Source organism: Engystomops pustulosus, chromosome 3 (assembly GCF_040894005.1).
Source record: "Engystomops pustulosus chromosome 3, aEngPut4.maternal, whole genome shotgun sequence".
Taxonomy (NCBI): Eukaryota; Metazoa; Chordata; class Amphibia; order Anura; family Leptodactylidae; genus Engystomops; species Engystomops pustulosus.
In genome coordinates this window covers 147,120,198-147,143,631 of record NC_092413.1, presented here as the reverse complement: position 1 = coordinate 147,143,631, position 23,434 = coordinate 147,120,198, and the positions used below count along the sequence as shown (strand labels likewise).

General features: G+C 39.8%; 1 protein-coding gene across 1 annotated transcript in view; it reads left to right on the top strand.

Annotated features, from left to right (window-relative positions):
• Positions 1-23,434, top strand: part of LOC140122075 (solute carrier family 12 member 9-like) — a 189,009-nt gene that overhangs the window by 121,705 nt on the left and 43,870 nt on the right. The window contains exons 8-9 of the mRNA XM_072142480.1: positions 6,709-6,791; positions 19,897-20,021. Coding sequence (XP_071998581.1) covers positions 6,709-6,791; positions 19,897-20,021 — 208 coding nt within the window. The remainder of the gene's footprint in view (positions 1-6,708; positions 6,792-19,896; positions 20,022-23,434) is intronic.

The window sequence follows — 23,434 nt, the reverse complement described above, 5'->3', positions numbered from 1 at the left end:
ATTCAGATTTGCACAATGCTCTTGGGTATGCCCAAAAGTGAAATATATTTGTGAATTTCTTTTTTATTATATGTATGAAATATTTCCTAAGGTTCATCATTCTCCTTTTGTCAGGTGCACATAAAATACAGAAATTGTCTCCTAATACTTTTCAGTATGTCAGTGGATGTCAGAATAACCAGAATTGAGAAGTATTGGACTGCATTATGTTTTTTTTTTATTATACTTCAGTATATGATAAGCTTTAAGCTTGTACCATTAGAAAATCTTATTTGGCATATGCTTCCAGGTAGTAATCTTAGATTTTTAGTTTATGGGTTTATGCAGAAACATGGCAGCATTTTTGTAGGAGACGGGCAGTCTTCATGGAGGCAACATTAACCCAGAAATAAAGGCAATATAACAGTAAATTAACCCATGGGAAACTTGTTCTCCTAGTAAAACATCTTTAGTTTTAAGTTGCATTTTATACAAGCATGTTAATTTAGGGCCCACCTACATTGTTCAGCTATTTGCTAGACTGCATCTATATTTTAACATTGAGAGGTAAGTCAAATTATAAGAGAATCACAAGCATTAGGTGTCTACAGACTGGTGGCACTTTACAAATCATAGGGGACTTATACAATTTATTTTAATTGTATAATTTGGTTAATTTAATAAGACATAATAGAGTATGAATAGTCATATGGAACAATATGTGTGAGGGCCATGCTCGCAAGAGCTTACAGTCTGCATCTGTAAACTCATAAACTATATTACACACTTGGACAAGGTCTTCCTTTTAACAGATTAGTCACATGTTTTGTAAAAATCACGGATGTGTGCATTGATAAGTTCCTGATCTTGGTGCGTCCTGCTAGCAAACAACAAATGCATGTAGCAGCTGAAAGGGAGTCAACCACCTGAAAGGCTTTACTATGGCAGCATGTTGGATAAATTATTTGTGGTTTAAAATTGACGTTTATTTTTTTTCATTATACTGCTCTAAAAATTCCCATTTAGGGCTACATTCACAGAAATGTGTTCCCGCCATACCATGTCGGTGCACGGGAGAGGAGGAGGGGTGAGAGCTGCACGCCCTTGCCCCTCTTTATAGGGATACATGGCGCACGGCGCCCTAATACAGGGAAAGATGGGACATGTCCTATCTTTTCCAGGGTACGGAAGAGTACGGTGCTTCACGTGCCTATGGGGCACATATATACGGTCGTGTGAATGTAGCCTTAATCTGTATGCTAATAAGGTGGTTGATACTCCATGGTCATGTTCTTAATACCTGGAGCACTGCAGTTCTTGCCTGAACCATCCCCTTCTCCATCAGACATTTTGGTTAGAAGCATGGGTTGACACTGGGAGAATAGGGAAGAGATATAGGTGGGTATAGCAATGCCCTATTCCCCCTTACTAAAAGCATTGGAGGTTTCTTACAGTGAAACTCAAATTGATTGGGTTGAAATTGCCTTATCTTAAGGCTTGAACCCTAAGGTAAGCTAATGTACCGTACTCATATTCTAAAGTCTAACTGATCTTCATTCATATAAGGCTGCCATTAATGTGGGTAAAGGCTTGATACAATTTAGTTTGTTTTGTTTGAAGTGGTATTTTATATGCCGCGCATTTGTCTTTTGTTTCCTACTGTTGTTTATGCCTCTGAAGTGACAATAGCAGTTTCTTGTGATAGTACAAGTAACTGGTAATTACACATACTGTGATCCCATATGGCTGCAGTAGAACTAGTTGATAGTTAAATAGATTAAGTTTTATTCAATAGAAATATTTAGCTTACATCCAAAGGAGAGTGGGTGCTCCGCTATGCTGTAAGCTGCCTCCTCTGCTTGGAGATTTCCAATTAATGATTACCCACTATTACAAAATTTCAACAGGATAAGTACAAGACCCCAGTAGGGTCACCCATATAATATTTACCCTGGTAGAGTTTGTGTAAAGCTGCCAATCACTCCTATGGGAGTGGTTATGATGGACGTGCAGACAGTAATGATTGCACACACCTCTCCATCCGCCGAAAGGCAGCAGGACACAGGCCATCACAGGAAGTCCCAAGTCTTACTGCGGTCCTGAGAGCTTTACACTAACTTTACCAGGATAAGTTCTATGTGGGTAACCCTATTAGGATATTGTACTTACCCTAGCAAAGTTTTCTAATAATGCTTTCTGTGACCACCTCTGGTCACCCCTACCCCACCATTGCAGGCCACATTAATCCCTGTGGAGAGGTCCTAACTTAGTAAATATGTCCTTTTAACACCAGCAATGTGGGCAGCCAGTGATGGATGCCATTGATACCTTCTTATACCAGCCGGGCACCTTACATTATTGTCTGAATTGGCTTGATAAATCAGTTGGAAGCTACAGTGTGACTACCGTGTCGTCTGATTTATTTAGCACACGTTTTTTCAAACTCCCTTTTCTTTCCTGACACTTTATAATTAAACTTTTTCTCCTTATCTGTTCTTCCATTTGAATTAATTTCTCCCTTCCTCTCTAAGTGCAGCTCACTCATCCTGCTGGACGTCCTTGTCAAGTCCTCTCTATCCTTGGCAGAGGCTCCTAGCTATCATTTGAGAGATAGGAATATCAATGCTTTCTTTGGCTTAGTTTCTCAATGCAGCCCTGTGCAGCGGTGTCCGTCTTCTGTCCGTCCCTCTGACGGCCATTCACTGAAATCCTGTCTTAGCTGTCTGTGATAATGAGAAAAGAGAAGGGGTGCAGTAGTGATAAGACTTTCATTCCTTGTATAGCTTTGCGGCAGGGGTGAAAATATATCACAAGTGGTTGTCCACAGCTGTTGCAAAACTTCCTTCTGTCACTTTCTGCAGCTTTTTTTATCATGGTAATTCGCTTGTTTCTTACTTTATATGGACCTGTACAGAAAGCAGTATCATTCCTAGTTAAAAAAAGAAAAAATGCATATATGTGATTATTCTCTGACTTCGATTTGACACATAACCATTCAACAAAACAGCACAGAATTAATTTATTTCAATATAAAGACTTCCTTGGGCTACTTGGTCAGGAGAAGCATTGTGTTATCTAATTTTTGCCATAATTCAACTATAATTTAGACTGAAAGCTATAATAGCGCACCATGTTGATATCTGTGCAGCCACAACTAGGTTTTTTAACGGCTAGAAACAAATCCTTAAGACAAACATCACTCCAGGGTCCTCTTTATTTGGTTAAAAAAAACCTGATGTTCATCTCAGCGACACAACTGGGATGCTGTTTTACATGATGAGGATGCTACATATTAATGCACGTTCCAGTAAAATAAGTGCTTAAAATACATATGTATTAAGCAGCAACCCATTCCGAGTCCTAAGAGAACAGCATCAGACGGAAGACAGACATGTAGATTGCAAATTCCTGCAGCCGGGGATGGAGGATTCCTGTTTGATCGGGTCATTAACTCTGCTGATTTTGTTTCTTTATTTCTAGGGAAATATGACTTGAAAAGTATAATACAATGGTTTTGCACATTATACTGTCATTTAGGTTAAAAAGCATGGATATAAAAACCAGACGAGCGGAACATTGAATCAGGTCTATGAATGGGTGCAGAAGTCGGCCCTAGGTAATTTATAGGGGAGGTAATAAAATCCCCGGCACTTTTTTTTCCTGAAGTATGTATTGCCTGTTTAGAAAGAACTTTAAAATACAAAAAGTATGTGCACAATCATATGTGATCACTCACAACTCTATATCCATTATCTATATACAGGCAATTCCCGGCTTACGTACAAGATAGGTTCTGTAGGTTTGTTCTTAAGTTGAATTTGTATGTAAGTCAGAACGGTATATTTTATCATTGTAAACCCATCTAGAATATTATGTTATATGTTAAAAATGTTGGGTTATCATAAGAATCAGGATTAACAATAACGCTTAATTGCAGAAACCTGTGATAATTCTTACAGCTGATTATTATAGCCTAGGGCTAAAGTGTAGAAAATTACAAATAACCAGAGGTCCGTTTGTAACTAGGGGTCATCTGTAAGTTGGGTGTTCTTAAAGGAAACCTACCACTTGAAGTGGCAGGTTTCCGATGGCAATACCGAGCACCAGCTCAGGGTGAGCTGGTGCCGGAGCTTATTTTAGTTAGTGTTTTAAACCGCGGTATCGCGGTTTAAAACACTTTTTAAACTTTATAGCCGGCGCATGGAGGTACGCGCTCGGTGCTTACCATGCGCGCGGCTCTCCTTCACTTCCTATGTAGCCGCGCGCACGGTAAGCGCCGAGCGCGTACCTGCCTGCGCCGGCTATAAAGTTTAAAAAGTGTTTTAAACCGCGATACCGCGGTTTAAAACACTAACTAAAATAAGCTCCGGCACCAGCTCACCCTGAGCTGGTGCTCGGTATTGCCATCGGAAACCTGCCACTACAAGTGGTAGGTTTCCTTTAAGTAGGGGACTGCCTGCACTTTAACAAGTTGCTGAGAAAACTTGAGACATACACTGATAAGTCTTAGGTCAAATTGGGGTTTACCCTAAGTTCACCCATCTTTGATAAGAATGTTCAGCTCATGGTCCATAGAAAACAATCTCAGTGTTACGTCTTCCATTTATATTACCCCATAGCTAAATATCTACTCATGCTCATGAATTAGCACAGTGTATAAAAAGTACAAAGCACTATATGAGGAACGGGGTAACCTTGCATCATTTGTATAATGATAACCAAACATTTTTGCCTTCCTGTACTGCAACTCACATAAAAGGGGTTGTCCAGAGATTGAAAAACAGTTCTACTTTCTTCCAAAAACAGACCCTCTCCTGTCCATGTGTGGTATTGCAACTAATCTCCATTCATCTCTATACAGGTGAGCTGCAATACCAGCACAAACCATGGTTAGTAGTGGTGTTGTAAAAAAAGCAATCATGTTTTTTAGCGCCTGGACAAAAGGGATAAATGCTGGGGTTAATCCCACAACTATTCTGCAACGTGTGTAGGTACCCTTTACTGCTGCATGAAGCGTAACTAAAATTGGAGTTCCTTAGGTTCCTGCCTCCTTGACCACAGAGCTTTTATACAGAGGGACGTCCATACCTACCAACACCCATACCTCAAATATCCCTGATAGGAACAATATAGAAAGATAATGAAGATGCTTTTAAAGCTCTTTTTGCTGTCCCTCTGGTGTTTCAGTGTATGAAATATTGGCCACTTTACACACTAAATGTGCGACCGTCTACTCCATTTAACCGTTTACATAGCACCAAGATAGAATATCTGTGATAGGAGATGAATATAGTGCATTGTGGGCATTTATTTTCCTTTTTGCATTTAGCAGTTGCAGATTTATCACCACAAAGCCTTGTAAATTACCCATCAAACACTCTGCGCATCATTACAATTAGGATGATTGTTATTTTGCTCCATTCCATGCCAGGGCCTAACTAGTCATTTCTGCTTTTAATAGCTCTTCTATCCTATTATCGTGTGTTCTTGTGGCTTTGTTTAGCTGTTTACAAGCTTGGTACAAGCTAATCACATCCCATATTGTAATACATTGTGTGACATATTCGGAGGTACCTATGCAGAGCTTCATTTATCTGTTGCATCAATTTAGTTCTGGTATTTATTAGCTTCCACTTCTGAAATTGCTGAGGTCTCATCTGCAAATATCTATACAAATGTATGTGAAATGGAGTATAAATGGGAGACATCTTGTACTTGCTAATCTGATTAGTAAAGTGGTTCGGAAATGTTTTAATTTGCTTGATGATAGAATTTCCCTCTTGTGTTCCCATTGATTTCTCATATGAGACTCATCATACAGTTCTGTGTTTTATTTGTCCTCAGCGTTTTATGGAACATTTCTATAAATTCAATCCCTACATCTCGTACTTTTCCACTGGATACTTAAATGTGGACATGTAATAGGAAAATTGCTTAATCCAGCTTTCCTTTTTGGTGGGATGTAATGATTTCTGTTTGCCCAAAAATTGCTTTAATAAGATCAAATGGAGAATAGATGACAGCTGTGACTGTTCACATGGAGTCAAGAGGATGATTCTTTTAAATACATAAACTGCTGGCTACCTTGGCTAATGTACAGCTCCAAATACTATAAAAATATTGTCATGCATATTGTTCTGTTTTTTTGTTCATTAAATAATTTGCACTGCTTTGCATTTTCTGAATTGCATTTCATCAATGTCCCAAGAATTTTTGAAAAATGAATTCTTATCTTTCATCTGTAGAAATTTTACTGTTAAACATAGCACAGTATCCACAACAAGGAAGAACAGTGCGACTGCACTGTACAACTTGCTTGAAGTTAACCTGTCAGGGCGATTTGCAACACTAAACCACCCACAGGTTCTTATGGACCAGTGGTTTAGTGTCCCAAATTGGCCTTTATGAGTTTTCTACGTGATTTTTCTCATACTCTTTGTTTTCTCTAAATTCTCCTCTGGCTCCATGCACACATGCATGTTTGTTTGACGTGTTTCTATGTGCTGACACACATGGATTCTACATCAAGGTCTTATTCTTACCGATGAGGCTCATCCAGTCTATTTCTATTGTTATTGGAACTTGAGTGTACCTCATCCACCAATGACACACGGTCATTGAAAACTTTCATGTGCATGTGGCTTTATTTTATGGATTGTATGTAAAGAACATCTTTTCTTGTTAATGTTTATTGAGGTTAATGGCCTATTTGTTTCATTTATTCCATAGGAAAACTATTATTACCCGCAAAGAAAACGTCTAAGGGAGGCAACCCATGGATGTCTGTTATCATGTCCTGGTTCTTGGTTCAGGTAAATTTTAAGTGTGTTGCTCCAGTGGTGCCAATGCATTGACTATAGTTTTGAATACCCTCATATTACCAGGCACAATTACTATTTTGACGCAAAGTCTTGTCCATATATTTGTATTTCTAAATTACCAAGAATTCTCATATTTTTCATAAACACTGCTATATACTGTACTTTTTATTTCGATTCCATCTAAGAATGTTTACCAAATGGATCCAGTGCCAAAAGTCACACATGGTTATTAGTTAACTGCAGCCACATGGATCCTCATGTACACAGCCATGTCCAGTTTACTGGACTTAGAGAGGTTGACAATGGAAATCAAAGGAGAAGTTTAGTGTTGGAAAAAGCGAACAGCAGGGGGCACTATAACAAAATTTATATGTATATCAGAAATTGCTAGAACCAGTCAAATAAATCCAATAAAGCACCTGCTATTAATTGGGCACTATATATTACATTAATATTTAGAACTAAAAATCCCTATAACAGAAAACAGTTGCATGACTTTAGTGCACTCACAACTCTGTGCCCAAGCTCATGCATCTTGTCTCCTTTGGAAGCAATGTGAAACGTGAGCTCTGTATTTCACTGGATCACTACAATTGGCTTGATTAATGTATCTGGCACAATTTCTAGTAATTACAGGCGGTCCCCTACTTAAGGACACCCGACTTACAGACAACCCATAGTTACAGACGGACCCCTCTGCCCACTGTGACCTCTGGTGAAGCTCTCTGGATGCTTTAAAATAGTCCCAGATTGCAGTAATCAGCTTAAAATTGTCTGCAATGAAGCTTTATTGATAATTCTTGGTCCTATTACAGCAAAAAAATTTTAAACTCCAATTGTCACTGGGGCAAAAAAAAAAATTGTCGGGAACTACAATGATAAAATATACAGTTTCGACTTACATACAAATTCAACTTAAGAACAAACCTACAGTCCCTATCTTGTATGTAACCCGGGGACTGCCTGTATATCAGATTAACACTTGCTTGGCTATGGGTCAGTGTTTGCAGAGTATGGCTCCATCACAGACTATGCTCATCATTTACTTCCGCCAACCTAATATCGATTACCTAGATCAGTGATGTTCAAGCAGGGTGTCCTGACAACCCAGTGGTCACACTGTCTGCTGCTGAAGACATTTATAATGGGAATCTTTAAAGGTCTAAAGAAAACAAAGCTAAAAGAAATCGCTGAAACTGAAGAGGAAAGTAAAATGAAATGGAATATCTCAAATCAGCAGCTGGGTACAGAGAGAACCTTTATTGGAAAAAAATGCTAATGTGGGAAACTGTTATATTACTGTCTTGCTGCATTTAGCACATTTAGATTATTTATTCCTTTGTTTGTTATTTTATTGTAATGCTTGTAATAGGAATAAATAAATACGTGTGTAGCTGGTAGTGCCACAGAAATAAATCGCATGCCTATGAATAGATCTTTCACATTGAATCTTCACAATGTAGAAGCTGGGAAAGACACATTACTACACTATATAGTACTATAGCTACTCTCTGTGTCCCGAGATAAATGTGTTCATATTGATATACCTCTTCCTGAAATTTTTTAATAGCTCCACACCAAATTTCATGAAATAGGTTGTAGCAAGATTGAAAATGTACTTATTTTACATTAATATGTCTTCAACCATTGTCCTCAAGCAAAGAGAAGGCCCTTTCCTCAGGGCACTTTTTGTCCACTTTGTAGGTTAATAGACTAAATGGAGAGTGGCTCTGTGATCTACAGAACTAGAGAGACAATAGTTTACAGTTAACAACATAGTTGGGAATGTTAAAAATCAAATACCCGCCTATTTCTTTAACTTTAGTAGCTCATTGGGGCTACTAAGCGCTGTGCACTTTAGTCGGACTGTTCACCTTTTTCCGGGCTAAAACGCTTGCACAGACATTTAAGAAGTGTCTGCGCTGGGTTTTTGGCGCATGCGACCCTTTTTGTGGCGCATCTGTGCCGGCTTCCATGCAACACAAATTGGGGGTGGGGGGTTGGATGTGCCGTCGGAAAGACGGACTGATTCGGACTGAGCGTGGGATTTAAATTTCAAACTGTGTCGCAAGCCCCATGTTTAAAATGCATCACAAAAAAGATGGTGAACTCTGTTGGACCTGAGCGGGGAAGCGACACATTGATGATTTTGGGTGCACAATCTTAGTGAATCACCGCACACTGCATTATAGACAGACAATGCACTTTCCGTGAACTCCGGTGACCCTGTAAGTAAATGTGCCCCATTATCTTTGTTCTCTTATCTTAAATGTGACACCAAAAACATGTTTCTAGATGGTATAGAAAGGGACACCAGAAGTGACTTTACCCCTCCAGCCTCTTAACTTGACTCCTCTATGGCAAGATCTCTTCTCTGCTCATTTTTACATGACTTTTCAGGAGATTATTTTTTATAGGTAAACAGTGGGGGTTTCTAGAAAGGGTATTTCACTGTATGGGGTAAAATATGGTGACAGAGTACCTTTGTAAATAAAAATGTAGTAACATTTGTGTTCTTGAAGAATAACACTTTTAACCCTTCAACATTTTCTAGCAGTTTTCCGCAGTGAAAAGAATGAAAATGCCAAAGAGATATTGAGAAAGCAAACTAATTACATAGAAAAACCATAGGGGACATGGGCTCTAAATTTTGGTTTCCAATCCTGAATTAAAGGTAATTGGGGCCTTTGTAGCTGTGGTTACCCTTCTACATTTTTCATGTAGACTCCCACTGATCAAGTGATGGAATATATTAGCAACAAATGCAGGAGGGTTAGAAGAGATGAATAAGGAACACTTATGAGTAAGAAGCAGAGCTTAAAGAGGACCAGTCACCAGATTTTGACCAGCCTGACTAACAATGCATGCTGATAAATGGTTACAAGTCCTCCTCATATCACCTAAAATTAGCTGCCAATGGGGCACTGTACCTTAATTACAGACGTTTTCTGATATGCAAATTAGCTTTTGTGACTTATTTCTGGTGTTTGTGACTCTACTCTCTCTCAGGCTGGCAGCGAACCACGCCCCATTATTGTGACTGACAGCTCTGTGTCTCTCCAAATCCCTGCTCTGCTTCCTTGTACTTAGGGACCGTCTGCTAATATTCAACTACAGACATATAAAGCTCTATGTACAGATGAGAAATATTGTGTCAATTTTTTTTACACGATGCCTTGTGTTACATTCATGACATGTGACCAGTGACATTATAGCAGGTCTCTCAGCCTTCTAATAATAGCAAACTGTACACCATGTATGTGATTACATGAAATCACAACAGCTTCCATGGAGGAACAGTATAAGTCCATAGAGGCAGCTGTGACTTCATGTTGTCAGATACATGTATGAGGTACAGTTTGCTATTATTAAGAGGCTTAAGGAACTGAGATGATGTCACTCTGGTCACATGACATGAACTGTGACCAGTAAGGGGGCATAAGGCATTGGGAGGATTAGATGGGGGGGGGGGGCTGAGCAGGACACGCTCCCCTTTGATGCCAGGGAATTTAACATAAAAGGTGATTTATGTGGATGTAAGCAAAAGAATTTTTAGCTAAAAGAAGGGGGTCAGTCCGTTAATAGAGCTCTATAGGAACCTGCCACTGGCAGTATATGTGCAAATGTGGTGACAGGTTCCCTTTAAAGAGGATGTTGAAGGAAATCAAAACATCAAAACAATAATAAACCAGGGACACTTACTCATAGATCCAGGCACTGTGACTGTAATCTTATTATATTTGTTATCCATTGTCTCCTTTCTTCCAAAATTAGCTTATCAGTGCCCCTCCGTTCTGCAGCTATTTATGAAGTCTGATTTTTTTCTTTATCCACAAATTTTATTTAGCAATTACTACTTATAGATTTTGCACCTAATATGTCTGGAGGAAATTGCCTAGTTAGCATATGATAAAATGGAGGTCACTGCTTGCTGAGGATTTGTAGGGGCTAAAGAAAAATTTGATAAAAACTGTAGCTAAATCCTATTTAACAGTGCAGTGGGACAAAGATCAGAAGAGTTATATTAAGTTTGAAGTGCTTGCCCACCATGACTTATTTTTAAACCCATGTGGTCCATATTAAATAAATAACAGACTAGCTATACTTACTTCTATCCGGCATTCCAGCCCAGCACTGGACCTCCTGTCATGGCCGGTCCATGTTTGTATACAACCTCTGCATTGTGTACCCACTACAGTCAGAGCTCCAGAGAAGGATGTGTATTGTTAGCTATGTATTTTTATAACCCCTGGAGCCTTTATTATGAACACTTATTCCTGGACAAACCCTTTAAGGAATAAAAATTCTGGTTAGGTCTTGGATGGATAAAGGAGGAGCCATTTTTTTTATTGTAGAAGTCACATAATATTTTTCTGTTCTTGAACGTGAACCAACATAAGATTTGCCAAATGCACTTCTTCATGTCCTCTGTTTATCGTATCTGCCAAGCTTTTTCCACCTTTACAAGACTTTCTGCTTGGCAAAGCCTAGATTCCATGTTAGTCATTGCATTTAGTAGTCTGAATTGTTCAGTAATGTTTGTTTTCTAGAAAAAAAAAAATTCACAGTTGACAAAGAGCATTCACTGTCAAAGTGTACAGAATCTAGAATTGTGTATACGTTTCTTAATATTGTCAACATTGTACAAAAAATGCCCGTAGAGCTGTAAAATTGATATATGTCCTTGTAAGACATAAAAGAACAGTAAAAGGAAATGCGACTTGAAAATAAACTATCAGGATGTCACTCTGTTACATGTACTTCCAGCTTGGTAGCTCTAGGCGTCCCACGAGAAGTATATCCTTTTGGACAGTAGCCTCCGGTATGCTTCATCATACACTTGTAAATATGTATTGAACTTAGTTTTGGAAATCTGATTAGTAATAAAAAGCTGTCATTGATGTACACAAACTTTCATGATAATGCCACTTTCATACTTTTTATTATTTTCTCACATGGGGTTTTATTGTTTTAGCCATCTGACAGACATCTCTTGCTGTAGCTCTAGGTTGTCAATTTGCTTTCATTGTTTGACTCTCCCCTGTTTAGGTGCAGTTTGCTTGTTAAAGCAGATTGAGAAACTTGCATTTTACGTTTTTGTTTTGTGGTGCCAGTGATTTAAAAAAATAGTTTGTACAGCCATAAATATGCCAGACATGCTTAAGAAGAAGCACAAACTAACAGTAAGAAAAAAAAAAATAATAATTATATATATATATGTCGCTATTAAGGTTATACAAGCTTATTGAGAATTATAAACACTAGAGTTCAAAATTAGAGGACCCCCAAATTCTTAAATGTCAAGGTCATTGTGCAGTTCTATGTGAATATAACCTGAGTAAAACTGCAGTATTTTTAGCTTATTTCCTAAATTTTAGATATTCTAAAGCACAGAAGAAAAATGCAAATGAGATAATTGAAAAAGAACACTGATCAAAATTAGAGAACACTATTCAGATACCTGTAAGTTGTTAGGTGTAGGTGTAAGGTGTTAATATGGCACCTGGTGCTCATTTCCTCAATTATCTGACAAACCCTATTTAACTGACAGCCTAAGGGCTCTTTCACATTGGCATTGTTTTTCCAGTCCGTAGTTCAGTGATTTCCACAGATGCTTCACAAAGCCATTTGCTCACATATGTGGTGAGGGTGCCAGATAAAGGATTTGTGGCAAATGATTTTCATGAATCTGGTGCCCCCTGTACTGCTCTGACGGAGTGCACCTCTTTTTTTTTGGTGCATGGAGCTTGTGACACACTTCTGTCGGACTTTGAATGTTAAATGTGGCGCATGGTCCGACTGTGCACCAAAACGTCCATTTCAATGACAAAATGAAGAATAGTCACGTGAAGAATAACAAGCACTTCTTAAATACATGTGCAAGCAGTTTAGACTGAAAGAATGTGAAAAGTCTGACAGAAAACTGGCCCTTAGTAAATGTGCCCCAATGTTTTCTATGGGTGTTTTCACATTGGCTTGTATTTTCACTGAACCGATGTCCGTGGAAAAAATTATGAAACCTGTCCTATTTTTTTTTTACATATGTGAAGCACAGAAGGTAATAAAAGTCTATGGGTCCGCAAAAAAGAAACGGATGACCCTTTTTTCACTGATGAGGCTGAAAAAACAGGTCTGATGTTTTGAAAGCTAAACCTGTTAAACCTATTTTTTTTCGGGCACGGAGACAAAACGGAAGGAAAACGGAAACACAACGGAGACAAAATGTGCAACGGAACATCGACACCAATGTGAAAGAGCCCCTACTTTCCAGTTTTCGCCAAAAATGGTGTGATGTGCCAAAGTGACTCAAACCCTCCGATAGCAGGTTGTCCAGATTAAGGCAAAAGGGGTGACCCTATCAACTACTGCCAGAGAAGTTGTTGGTTCCAAGCCTGCGTAAATTACATCTGTATAACATCACAAACTGGTCTGTTTTTTGTATAGCAATGGATCAGTGAAAAGGCATTGCACTTGCATGGATCCATAGTTTGTATAGGTCGTTTTTCACATGACTTGATGTAGAGCATGCTGAGAGTTTTTATGTGCCTTAAAAATGCATGCAAATATCTGCAAAAGACTATTAAATACAATGGATGAGTGTTCAATGCAAGTCAAAAAATATGTGCAAAACATGCGTTTGAAAAACATTTGTGAAATGGGCTTAAAAAATGTTTTTGTATATAGGTAGTAAGAGGTCCACTCTGCCACCGGGCACATCCACTTCATGCCCCTCCTTACCAATTTGCTGTGGATGTGGTATAAGGTGAAAAATATGTACGACTTCTGATCATATTCTCCCCATTGACTTGCATTGCAGAGATATGGATGCAGAGTATAGTGCACGCAATGATGTACTGTGAACAAGGTTAGAAGTAGTTAGTTTCTGTATTCCTCTTTTGGAAATTTTTCTGTTTGGTAAAAGAATAACAGCATTAAAGGAAACCTACCATTTGATTTCAGGCATTATGAAGCAAACATACCTTGAGACTGCTGTAGCTACACAGATGCAGGATCATATCTTGTTTAATCCCTGAACTGAATGGTTTTGCTCTAAAAACAATTGTAAAATTCAGGATAGCTGGGTGTCGTACATAAAAAAGATGCCTTAAATGTCCAGACAGGACTAATCAACCTGAGCTAGATGACTCACAGCAGCTGGGTGATGGTGGATTAAACAATATATGTTTCTGCATCAATGTTGCTGAAGCATTCTCAAGGTTGGTTCACAATTCATAAAAACAAATGGTAGATTTCCTGTAAGTAACTACACTTTAGACTGAGGACACATGGATCCATTACTGTAGTCCAATACCCATTGCAGAATTTTCTGCATCAACATGCTTTGGCATTTCTTATTGCACATTTGATGTGCTGTCCCGTTATTTATAGTACTGAACATTTAAAGCAGGTAGGACACTTGTCTCGTGTATATATGGCTTCCATTGGTAAGAGGTAATTGACTGTTTAGTGGGACCATGTTGCTTCCATTCCACTGCACCTGCTTTGTTATTTATCCCTGATTTTCATGTTAAGCTGCCACACTTTGCTTGATGGAGTGTTAAACATATTATCTATCAAGGGCATGCTGAAGTCGCCAAATACAAGGTGAGGGGGCTAGGAAAGGATGAGGGGAGAGATAACAGCAAAGAGCCAGACAGAATGACAATTAAGATAAGGTATTTATTATGTTAACCGTTTTAAGGAATACAATTTAAACTGGAACCAGCATGTTTAAGCACTACAGAATATGATGGCGCTATATAAAGATTATTATTATCATTATTAATAAGGTTCAGACTATATTTTTACTGCAGTTGTTTAGTGTACAAATCCCCTTGAAGGAAATGTACCAGATGGATGCAGTGCTTCTAAACCAAGCACACTTCTTCTGTTCTTCTACTACCTTAGTTTTTGGTGGTTCTGCCTGTCTCTCTCCTCTGAATAGAAGCGCTGAATGAAGGTGTGAATAATTTGCAGACAACATGGACAATGGAGCAAGAAGGGGCTCCTGTGACGTAGACAGGAGCACCTGAGGCTCATTTGCATAATTCAAAACAACCCTTTTTCTCAAAAACCCAGCTTTGAGAAGCAAAAAGAAGGACAAATCGTGTTTCAGGAGGCACATGTTAGCATGTAAGTGTGCTTGGTTTAGAAGCTCTACATTCATGTGGTAGATTTTCTATAATATCTAAGCGTTACTTTCACCCCCTACTTAAAAATAGGAGATGTACTATTTCCAGGAATGTATTAACGTTCTGTATTCAATCACATCAAAATATAAAATGCTATTACATCTAGCTTAGCTTTTTCCACACATGTATAATGGATGGTATCCATCATTTCCATCCATTATTTGTTTGTTTCAGATTTTTTAAAGGTGTGCTAGAAAAAAAGGGACTCTGTCTTCATATTGTACCCCATTACATTTCTAGCCCCCTCAGGTAGGGTATAAAATGTCCTTTATAGAATGCTCTCTTTTATGTGAAATCTCACCTGTTTACCTATAAAAAAAATCTCTAAATTCAAGGGAAAATGAGAAGCAAATAGTCCTATTTTGCCTTTGATTAATCAAGTTTAGAAGCTTCAGACGTCTCCATTTTTGGATGTATAGTACCTAGGAACAGGGTGAACTGCTTAAAAACTAAATAAAAATAAAAGAAAATAGAAATGTTTTTTAGTTTGCATATTGATATCAAAATAATTATTAAATGGAGCTGCATATTTTTTGGTTGTTGTTTGTGTAGACAATAATGGATTTCCCCATAATAAATACTTATAAATGACTGATAGCTATAGTCCAACTACTGCGCCCACCGTAATTGTCAGTCCCCCCAATTTGCCTACACCACTAAGAATTTCAAGTATTGGCTTTCCTGAAATCCTATACCAATCAGTGGGCCACAGGATGAATTTGTACAGCATATCTGAAATGTATTGTAATCCAATCCTGAAAATACTTTGTAGAATAGGCAGGTAAGACTCCACAGTCTTAGGCTACATTCACACTGCCGTTGCCCGCCCGTACCGTACCGTAGCGGGCAACGGCAGTGTACGGGGAGAGGAGGAGGAGGTGAGCGCAGCTCACCCCCGCCCCTCTCCATAGCAACCTATAGCGCACGGCCCCGTATTACGGGAAAAGATAGGACATGTCCTATCTTTTTCCCGGGTACGGAACGGTACGGTGCCGCACGTGTGCTGCACCGTACCGCTCCCGTAGGGTGCCGTGCGCCCATAGGAGTGTATGGGGGACGTATATCGGCCGTATATACGTCGGCCGTATATACGTCCCCCATACGTTCGTGTGAATGTAGCCTTAAACTGCTCCAGATTTATCATCCAGCATGATTTATCTGGCACAGAATAAGATTGTGTAGTCAAACTCTGTACTGGTCTATTTGCGGACACTTTGATGAATCTCCCCCATTGTGTATATATGTAGAGGACAGCATGGTAAGAACAGGATAGGCTGAAGCTATCAAAGCAGGTCAGTGTACGGGAACATAAACATACAGAGGCTCATTTACTTACCCGTCCCGTCGCGATCCCCGCTGTGCATTGTCCGACGAGGATTCGGGTCTGCGGCGATTCACTAAGATCGTGCGTCCAATTTTCTGCGTGTGTCGGTTCCCCGCTGAGGTCCGCTGGAGTACACCTTCTTCTTCCCGGTGCATGTGAGTGCTGATCTTGTGACACAATTTGCTTTTTAAGTTTTGCGGTTTTTCTGAATCAGTCCAGTTGTTGGACGTCCACGCCCCCCAATTTATGTTGCATGCAAGCCGGCACCAATGCAGCACAATCCGATCGCGTGCGTCAAAAACCCGGGGCAATTCAGCGCGAACTGAAAAAAACAAACGCTAAACCCGACGAAAATGCACTGTTCGGACCCTTAGTAAATGTGCCCCCCAGAGATATGTCTAATGGAAGAGATTCACTGAAAAGTGACCAGCCCCTTTAAAGTCACATCACAGCATTCAGATCTGGGCTTTCACTATGCCATGAAACGTCGGTTCTTTTCATTTGAAGCAATTATACACCATAATTTTCAAAAAATGTGGGTATATTTTTCAGCTTTTTATGACAACACACAGTTATGTCCCTAATAGTGTATGGAGGGACATACAGGCTTGAATAAAAAGTGATCAAACAGTCAAACACTTTTGCAATAGCAACAGTTAAAATAAATCCTCTTTTTGCCAAAACCTAAAATAAATTAGGGGTTTCAGAAGTGACACAGATCTTTCCTTTCTATTAAACCTAACTAAAATCATATAAATGTAATCTATGTGATCATACTGATCCAAAGAATAAGGGTGTGTGTCATTTAGGTCACACAATAAAAGATGTATGGACGAGGCCCATAAGAGAATGGAGCAACTGAATCACAAACATTGAAAAGGGTCGCAGCATTGTCAGGTTAAAGAACTTTGGCATCAAAAGAGTAGTACAGATAATAAGTAATATAAAGTCACAAAACCACATATAATATAGCAAGAGGTAATAAATAGACCATAGACACTGGTATATGTATACATGCTTACAAAAAGCAATAAGGTGAGGAGTGTACCATAGCTACCAACAGATGTACGTCCAACGTGACAAGAGACATAATATGTGATAGATAAGTAAACGCCAAAAAGTGGCAAAAATAACGTTGGAGAGACCATAACAGGACAGACTATTACCTAGCGTGCAACCCTGACGCGCGTTTCAACTGCAGCAGGTCTTTGTCAAGGGATCCCCAAGTCTATGTATGACATATTGTTTTTGGTTTATGTAAAGAACTTTGGCTTCTATATAGATTTCTCTGACCAGTACAGGTAAAGTTTTCACATTTTTAAAAAGAAATTAGGAAAATTAGCTAAAAATGTTTAATTCTAAGTACGCTTAACTGTGAACATATAGAGGGGCATTTATTTATTTTGGCGAAGGGTGCCGCTCTATATTTTTCACTGGGATATAAGTTTGTGGTGCAAGGGATGAATAAATTGGTGCAAGGAATAAAAGGTTTAGATCTCCCTAAACCAGCTTTTAGCTGCTCTCTTTTTCCGCCACAAAATGCGCCAAAAAATGTGTTGGAAAAAAAGAAGCACCAGAAAACTGGTGTATTCAGAAGCGGTGGCAAAATTTTGCACCCGAAATTACAACAAGTCAAGAGTGCCGGAAAACACGAATATTGTTGCACCAGCACTTCATAAATTCAGGTGCAAGAGACGTGGAGAGGAAAAATAAAAACACCCCATACTATGCCCCCATTGTATTTCTAAGAAATTAGCTTTGTGTGAAGCCGTCACCCCCCACAAACTAGAATGCACCTAGTATTATAAGACTTGGATTAAGTAGCAGAGTTCCTTAACTGCAGTAATTATGGTATCTCCTCCTGTCATGGAGGTAATGAACATATTGCTCTTTATCAGGCTTCTCACCTTGTCTTCCTGTAGAGAGAAATTCTATTTCTGCACAAATCCCAGCGCACTGGAGCTGATTTTATGAACAAATAGGATTGGAGGATGCGGAGAGCAGGCTTTATTCTGATAGATGGTGTCTGCTCTCCATGCTCTGTTATTCGGTTAAAGAGTCATCAGCATCCAGCATGATGCTCCTGGACTGAGGACCAGAGTGTGCAGGCGATGGGTTATGGCCATGAACCTGGCAGATAAATCACCAGTGTCGACTTCACTTAAATAAGTCCATTCCTCCAAACAGAAAGTGGCACTGCTATATTTTATCATTAATTTATTTATTTATCCAACCTTTAGCCCCTCTATTATTTCTCCATGAAAATGTCAAGGTGCTACAGATCCCAACTGTTAACCCATTTAGGAACCTCACTGTCCCTAAACATTATTTTCTATGGAATTGTGTTTCATAGTTTTTAGTTCTGACCATTACGATCCTTGTAGTGTAATATATTGTACCAACCCCGGATAGGATTTTTACAAATTTGGGTATACTTTATACAGTACAGTAAGAGAATCAACATTGAACAGATACAACTACACCTCCTCTTAGGAATCTCTTCAAATCCATCATACAATGACTTAAAAGTGTAAACACACCCTGCATATGTTGGCACAAACAACTACATCCCATGATCTCTGCACATATTGGGGAACATTTACGAAGGACCTTGCACCACGCATGTTCTTTTCCGTGCAAACTGCTTGCATGCGTATTTAAGAAGTGTCCGCGTCACATTCGTGTCACACGCAACCCTTTTGTATTGCAGCTGCACTATACCTGACCAACACAAGTTGACACAGGTCACTGAAGTGGCCGTTCCGGTGCACAGTCGGACCGTGTGCCACATTTAACATGCAAAGTCCGACAGAAGTGTGTAGCATTCCCCATGTTAAAGGTGCACCAAAAAAAGGTCTTTCATTCTGTTTCATTTCTGTATTTAGAAAAATACTGACACACACATTAAATTGCAGACTAAACTAAATTCATTGAAACACACATTTTTCACCCATTCCATTTAATATATACTGGCACCATCCACTGACAAACTGTTTGTTTGTTGCGGGTCCTGGTGTCTGCTCATCACCAAATACATATTGATGAACTATTGAGAGGACAGATTGTGAGTATGAAAATCGCATGGAAGCTCGTGAGCCCCCCCTTTAAGTTTGGGGATAATATAGCCACATAGCATCCCATTGATCACAGCATACATGTGAGTCTAGAGCAGACAGTCCATGACATAATCACTGACTCATTAAAGTCTCTGTACCTTGCGCATGAATATCGTAAAATTTTGAGAAATGTTCACAACATGGAAAACACTCAGACAATAAAGACTGGCAGTAAAAATACCCTCTGACGTGAAACTAATAAAGATTGCCTAGAAAAGGTCACCGTTTCTTCAGTAAATTTTCCATTGTGTGAAAAAGCTCTTAACAGAGAGATGGTTATTATGTGGCAGGTCTATATTTGTCATTGTTTAGTAGACCTATGTGTGAAAATCTGTACAATCCAGAGAAGATTTTTAAGGCAATACCAAGTCCTTATATTGGCCTCTTGTTAGACTTGTCTCTTCTCATAATATTCTGGCTGTACCTGTCTATTAACCCCTAATAATGTTCTGTTTCTCTTCCAGCTGGTTCTATTTGCTGGGAAACTAAATACCATTGCAGCAATTGTAACAATTTTCTTCTTGCTGGTGTATGCTGCAGTGGGCCTTGCCTGTCTGGCCTTGGAATGGGCATCAGCTCCAAACTTCAGGTAAACTAAATAGCTGTGCATTTTTACAAAATCCATTGCTTTATCCCTGCTACAAAGAAATGGTTTGTCTTTTCTGTGTACATCATTTTCCTGTATATACCTTGCTTTGGATAGGGCACTGTTAGTTTGGTCACTAATTTGGTGCAGCACCCATCTCATCCTTAGGTTATTAAAGGGAGTCTACTATAATTTTTAACCACTGTCATTTTAAGACAGTGGCAGGTAGAAGCCTTCAAGATCTATGTAACAATGCATTTATGCTTGTCTTTAACAGCATCAGGACTGTGAAAAAAATGCATTTTATAAGAGCTTGTAGCTTGACCTGGAGCACTGGCACTGGAGTGTTCTCAAACTGCTGTGCAGGAACGCATTAAGACTACCATGGGCCCAAGAAAGCCAATACTCTCCTTTCTGATGCCAACCTCCCCCCCCCCCCACAAAGGTCTTCTCTTCTTCTGTCTGGCAGCTGCAGGTCCATGCGATGTTGTAAGCCCCTGCCCCAACATATAGCCATCCATCCCCAGTATATAGCCATCCATCCCCAGCGTATAGCCAGCCAGCCCCAGTATGTAGTCAGCCAGTGCCCTGTATATAGCCAGCCTCTGCCCCGAGTATATAGCCAGCCAGCCCCAGTATATAGCCTGTCCCCAGTATTTAGCCAGCCAGCTCCAAGAATATAGTCATCCAGCCTGCCCCCAGTATACATAGACGTCTATGGCACCTAGTCATGGTGTGGTGAGCACATTGTCTCACTGCCCATGAGTCGGGCGGCATTAAGTGGAGAGGGGAGGGTTGAGGGATAAGAAGCGCTCACTCCTCCTCCCTCCTGTACCAAGCTGCATGCTGGTCCAGGCCAGGGCCTGGGCAGGCATATGTTCGTATGCAAGGGCCCTATGTTTGTTGGATGAATTGTCAACAATAGTCAAGATTTTGTGTTTTATTAAAATGCGCTTTAAAAATGTTTCACCTTGTAGAACAATGCATCGTCCTATGCATTGTCCCTATTCAGAAATATTTATTCATTCATTGCAGTATCCACTCTCACTTTCATTAACATGACTGTCACAGCCTTCTGTACATTCATGCCCTATATACAAAAGACCATGAGTAAGGCTATATGCCTAAATGTGTAGGTCCTCTTTTATCTCTCTGTACACTCGCTTGTCACCGTGTTATAGCATGTATTTTGAAATGATGGCATAAGAAAATTTGCCTCACCCTTTGGAGTATTGCAGTCTGAAGACTTTTCTTCTATTTTCCTTACAATTATAAAGAATGGAACAAAGTGCGCCAGTCATAATACATCGGCCTCAATGGGGGTCATTTACCAAGGGCCCGATTCGCGTTTTCTCGACGTGTTACCCGAATATTTCCGATTTGCGCCGATTGGATTGGATTTTGGCGCACACGATTGGATTGTGGTGCATCGGCGCTGTCATGCACGCGACGGAAATAGGGGGTGTGGCCGAACGAAAACCCGACGTATTCGGAAAAACCGCCGCATTTAAAAACCGAAAATGTGTCGCTTGGGACGCACTTACCTTCACCTGGTCCAGCTCGGTGTATTCCGGCGCGTTCAGATGATTTTCAGCGCAGCAGCGCCACCTGGTGTACGGCGGAGGAACTACCTTCATAAATCCGGACCCGAATCCTGTTCAGAGAACGCGCCACTGGATCGCGAATGGGCCGGGTAAGTAAATCAGCCCCAATGTGTCTGCCTTTGTGCGCACCATCCCATAAAGTTGTTCTCAGAAAAACTGGGAGAACTTCATATTGAGATGTAATTAAAAAAAGAAGCCAATGATACATAGATTTCATGGTAACTGTTGCAGTAGCTGGAGAGCTGTAATCCATACATTACATGCTAAATATACTGATTTTATCTGCGGCTGTAGAGTCCAGTTTTTTATCTCTAATCTAGATATAACAATATCATTGTATTATAAATCTAATAAAAGATCTGAATGTCCGTCTTTCCCTGCTAATCTTTGGCACAACTCCCTTTTCTGAGTGTGCAATTTCTTTTCTTCTTTTGCATTTGCCCTTCAAACAACATCTACATATATATATATATATACTCCTCCCTTGACAGCGAGCTCTGAAATTGATGCTTACACTAAATTTATGAAACTTTTCCCAACTTGCTTCTGATTTCCCTGGCCGTCTGCCAGCAATCCCTTTCTTTCCATTAGTGGTAATTAACTAACAAGATAGGAACAGAACAGCACCAGGCGGGCAGCTGTAGTTAGAGAAGGAGACACAGCATGCATACTGTACAATACTCATATTGCTTCCTACGGTTGGGATTCTCCCTGTAAACATGTAACAGGTTAATGAATGAGTTTACAAGAAGACCTGTTGTGTAATCTGTCTCACAATCATAATTCATGTGAAGCGCCCAACCTTTGCTGATGATGTATATTTCCTGCCCTCACACATCCATTCCATTTATCCTCGTGTCCATCCGTGAACATACCGGTAGTTACTATACTAAGTTTAACCTGTCTAAAAGCTTGTTCCTAAATATCTCATTAGATCCCTTGACTGTAGCTTCTCTGGATCAGATTTCCCCTTTGTCACCCCTTGAAGAACCTAGACTTTCACATACCATTTGATTTGGATAACATATTCACCCTTAACTACTGTAATTCCCTTTCTTCGCACATCAAATGGGTATTCCAGGAATAAGCATAATACATATACAAATGGGTCTGTAAAATATAAGCTAATATGTAATTTGTTGTTACTAAAAGTTTTGCTCCCCTTATCAGAAAAATGCTGTGCACAAACACTATCCACATGACAGAGGATCAGGGCAGACCATGTTATCACTTTTTTTGGCTGTAGTCGGTTGGTTGCAGTGCATCCAGTGAGGTAATGTGCAGTGATGGCAGTTACTATGGTAACAGAGCTATAAATCCTTTTAGATCATCACTGGGAGCAGAGCAGAAGAGGGAGGAGTTACTGAGAACTTAGTGTAACCGTCATTTAAAAAAACTTTCGATATGTTGTAGGGCAGGTAATTTTGAGCCCTTTTGCAATTGGATTAGTTACCCGATTCTTACTCCTTCCTCTTGTATTCTGCAGACTTCCCCTAGATGGCAGTGACTGCTCAGATAGCCGTTACTATGGACATTCCGTCTTCATAAAGAAGACTACGGGCAGGAGACACGCCCCCGTCCCCCTCCCTAGATGGGAGATAGATAGAAAGGCGATAGAAAGATGTAAGATAGCTCTGGTGTCATTGGTCAGCAGAGGGCACTTGTGATGAGGTGACAGGAGGCAGGCTCCGCCCCTCCATCTTGCTGATTGTAGGTTTTTGAGAGCTGGAAACCATGGTTGCTATGGGCCAAAAAAGATACTAAATGAGGACCAAGAGGGAAAATATTTTGAGGAATGCTTCCCAGGGACAC